We start from the raw sequence: 3,667 nt of genomic DNA on the forward strand, positions 1-3,667 counted from the left end.
TGTTTTTTTTGTTTTTACTTTACTCATATCTATATATTAATACTTCATAAAAATTTGTAGTTATTTTAAATAGACTTTTTATGTTGGCCAGAAAATTTTTTACTCTTATATCACCAACATCATGGTTGACCTTTAGCATTCTCTCGGTGATGTTTCGTTTACACATTTTCAGTAACGAACCATTCTTACCTCTTTGGTCATGATCCATTGACAGTGACACACCTTTGGTTACGACTCGTTCGCACCCTTTCAGCCAAGACCCATTCACACTCTTTCGGTAACAAATCGTCCACATCCTTTCGGTTACGATCCGTTCACACTCTTTTTTTGTCATGACCCGTTTACACTTTTTCGGTCACAACCCATTCGCAACCTTTCGATCACGACCATTTGCACCATTTGGTCACGACCTGTTTGCAATTTTTCGATCACGATCCATTCACAATCTTTCGGTCACAATCATTTGCACCATTTTGGTCATAACCCATTTGCACCCTTTTGATCACGGTCAAGATCCGTTCCCACCCTTTCAGTCAAGATTAATTTCACATCTTTTCGGTCAAGATCCATTCACACTTTTTCGTTTATGATCATTGGCAGCCTTTCGGTCACGTCCGTTTTGTATATTTTCGGTAAAAATACATTCACATCCTTTCAGTTACAAAACGTTTATACTCCTTGGATCATGATATGTTTGTACCTCTTGGATCACAACACGTTCATACCTCTTAGATTATGATGTGTTCATATATCTTAAATCACAACACATTTGTACCTCTTCGTTGATGACACCACGTAAATATTTATCTTTTTTTAATCGTTGTTAATATGAAAATTGTGTCTCTTAAGTTTTTTTATGAAAATTTATTTTTATTTGTATTGAAATGAAAATTCATGTCTTTTTTGCTTTTACTTTATCCATATATATGAATAGTCACATCTTTCAATTTAAATAGTCACATCTTTTCAAATTTAAATGTAATTAATTTAAAATGATAGAAATATGAATAGTCACAACTTTTCATTTAAGTAATTACATATTTTAAAATTAAATTCTAACTAATGCACAACTCTTGAAACAAATAACGAAAATACACAACTTTAACAAGAAATAAAATTTCTATAAAAATACACAACGTTTCAACATTGTTTGGGTTTTTCATGTAAAACATTTAAGAGATACAACTTTTATGTATAAAACTTAAGAGATTCAAATTTTCATATTAATCAATATACACTGATTTTTAGAAATAATTCAATTGCAAATATTTATGAAATATTAATAAATAGATATGAGCAAAATAAAAACGAAAAGACATTAATTTTTTTATCTCAAATACTAATAAATACAACTTTTCATATAAAAAATTAAGAGATGCAACTTTCATATAGATGAATAGTCACATTTTTTTCAGTTTAAATGTGGTTATTTTGAAATGATACTTATATAAATAATCACAACTTTTCAATTTAAATTGTCACATCTTTTCAATTTAAAGGTAGTTATTTTGAAATAATACATATATGAATAGTCACAACTTTTCATTTAAATAATTACATCCTTTTAATTTAAATACTAACTAATACATAACTCTTGAAATAAATAATGAAATGACATATCTTAATATATAATAAAAAGACACAACTTTTAACAGGAAATAAAATTCTTATAAAACACATAACTTTTCAACATTGTTCGGGTTTGCTATTATTAATTATTTTTTTCTTCACCATTTTATTTGATTAGTGAAAATTATGCTTTGAGAAAGCGTGGACATTGGACTATTTATAGATTTTTAAAAATTTGTTTGAAGAGTCACATCTTTTGAATTAAAAAGGTTGTGTCTTTTTGTAATAATACTTATATGAAGAGTCACAACTTTTCAATATAAATGGTCACATTCTTTCAATATAAATAGTTATTTTTAAATAAAAAGATATAACTTTTAATTGTTGAAAAGACACAACCTTTCAACATAAGTGGAATTCACAACCTTTTGAATTAATTGAGATTGCTATTATTAGTAGATAGATGAGCAAAATTAAGTGTTAGAAGTATAAATTATGGTGAAAGTGTCAGAAGAAACTTTTTTCATGATGAAAATCTGATTCTAACATAAGAGAAAGTCTAAGTGGTCATGGTCATGTCATAAAATACCTTGCAATAATTTTGTTAAGTAACTGCTAGAGAGCTTTGTCCCTCACTGGGCACCATGCTTGACACTGTTGTCTTCTAGCTAGCTTTGTCCCTCTTCTGCATCATTCTGTTAAATCAACTTTTTATGTGTTTCTCCTAGCAATTTGATAAGGCTGCATTGTACTCTGTGATTCCTATTTCTTGCAGTTATTTCAGTTTTTTTCATCCCATGGTAAGATCAAAGTTTGATAATTGGTAAGAGCTTAATTCCAATTACACTAGTCAGAATTGGAATAAAACAGAAACATGAAGTTCTATCAAGAAAATTTCAGTAAAATAAAAAGTTTAGTCATTCATTTGACTCTTGAGGAAGAGGATTCTCAAAGTTGAGAGTGTTCCTCATTGTTCTCCTGCTGATTCCAACATTGTCATTGCCTTTCCTCATCATTGCCACAAACTCTCCATAGTCTATCTGTCCATCCTACGAGAAGCAAACACCATTCACATTTCATCTTAGCTCCTTCATAAGGAAACAGTCAAAAGGTCTTTTTGTAACTTAGGTACTTAACTACTTACATTGTCTTGATCAATGTCTTTGATCATTTCATCAAGATGTGAATCTTTTATACCAAACTGATTCCAAGCCTGTTGGAGTTCATCAATAGTGATGCAACCACTAGCATTTTTGTCAAAGAAAGAGAATGCAGCCACTAGATTATCCTCTCTCTCCGGCTTGTTCAAGTGGATTGTTGCAGCCAAAAACTCTCCATAGTCAATTGTTCCACTTTCATCAACATCAGCCTGATACACACACACACAATCATAAGATGATACTGGATTTTACTTAGTGAAAGTTAATATATGAGAAGAGAGTTGCTAGGTACTGCTTGCAAGAGTTCTTGGATCTCTGATTCCACAAGCTCTGAGCCAACACTTCTGATACTATCTTTCAACTCTTCAAACGTGATGGTCCCACTGTTGTCTGTGTCTATCATCTTGAATAGTTCTTTGAGCCCACTGATTTCTTCCTCAGATAGTCTCTCTGCAACTACACGTAAAGCCATCTTCTTAAGTTTGTTCATTGCAGAGAACCTTTTCAGGCGAGACACTACTGCAAAGTCCAGTGGTTTATATGGAGCAACAGTATCGTCCACAATCCAAGGGTGATGTTGATATGCCTTGAATCTGGATGTTACATCTAGACGATGGATGTTACATCACGTACATCATACCCGACTCGGTTGCATCAAGAGCGTTGCATCAAGTTATTATGGATGTTACATCTGATCGTGGGCTTAAGCCTATGAGTCCGTTTAGTCTAGGGTTTTAGATGCGAGATTTACTATATATATCTTGTATTTGAAGTAACCCTGAACTTGCACTCTGTAAACTCAATATCGCCTCCAATAATAAGATCTCTCTTTCCCCGTGGACGTAGCCAAGTTGGTGAACCACGTTAAATCTTTGTGTCGTTGCTACATCATTTTTATTCATCTGTTTCCGCATCTGTTTCTCTCACAATTGTTACAA

At 32.0% G+C, this 3,667-nt stretch overlaps 1 protein-coding gene across 1 annotated transcript in view; it reads right to left on the reverse strand.

The window, feature by feature from the left end:
- Positions 1 to 2,486: 2,486 nt before the first annotated feature.
- LOC106315138 (calcium-dependent protein kinase 12-like) overlaps positions 2,487 to 3,667 on the reverse strand; it is a 7,094-nt gene continuing 5,913 nt past the window's right edge. Inside the window, exons 4-6 of the mRNA XM_013752899.1 lie at positions 3,022 to 3,304; positions 2,714 to 2,938; positions 2,487 to 2,618 (exon numbers count right to left, since the gene is read on the reverse strand). Coding sequence (XP_013608353.1) covers positions 2,487 to 2,618; positions 2,714 to 2,938; positions 3,022 to 3,304 — 640 coding nt within the window. The remainder of the gene's footprint in view (positions 2,619 to 2,713; positions 2,939 to 3,021; positions 3,305 to 3,667) is intronic.

Source organism: Brassica oleracea, chromosome C9, assembly GCF_000695525.1.
Source record: "Brassica oleracea var. oleracea cultivar TO1000 chromosome C9, BOL, whole genome shotgun sequence".
Classification (NCBI taxonomy): domain Eukaryota; kingdom Viridiplantae; phylum Streptophyta; class Magnoliopsida; order Brassicales; family Brassicaceae; genus Brassica; species Brassica oleracea.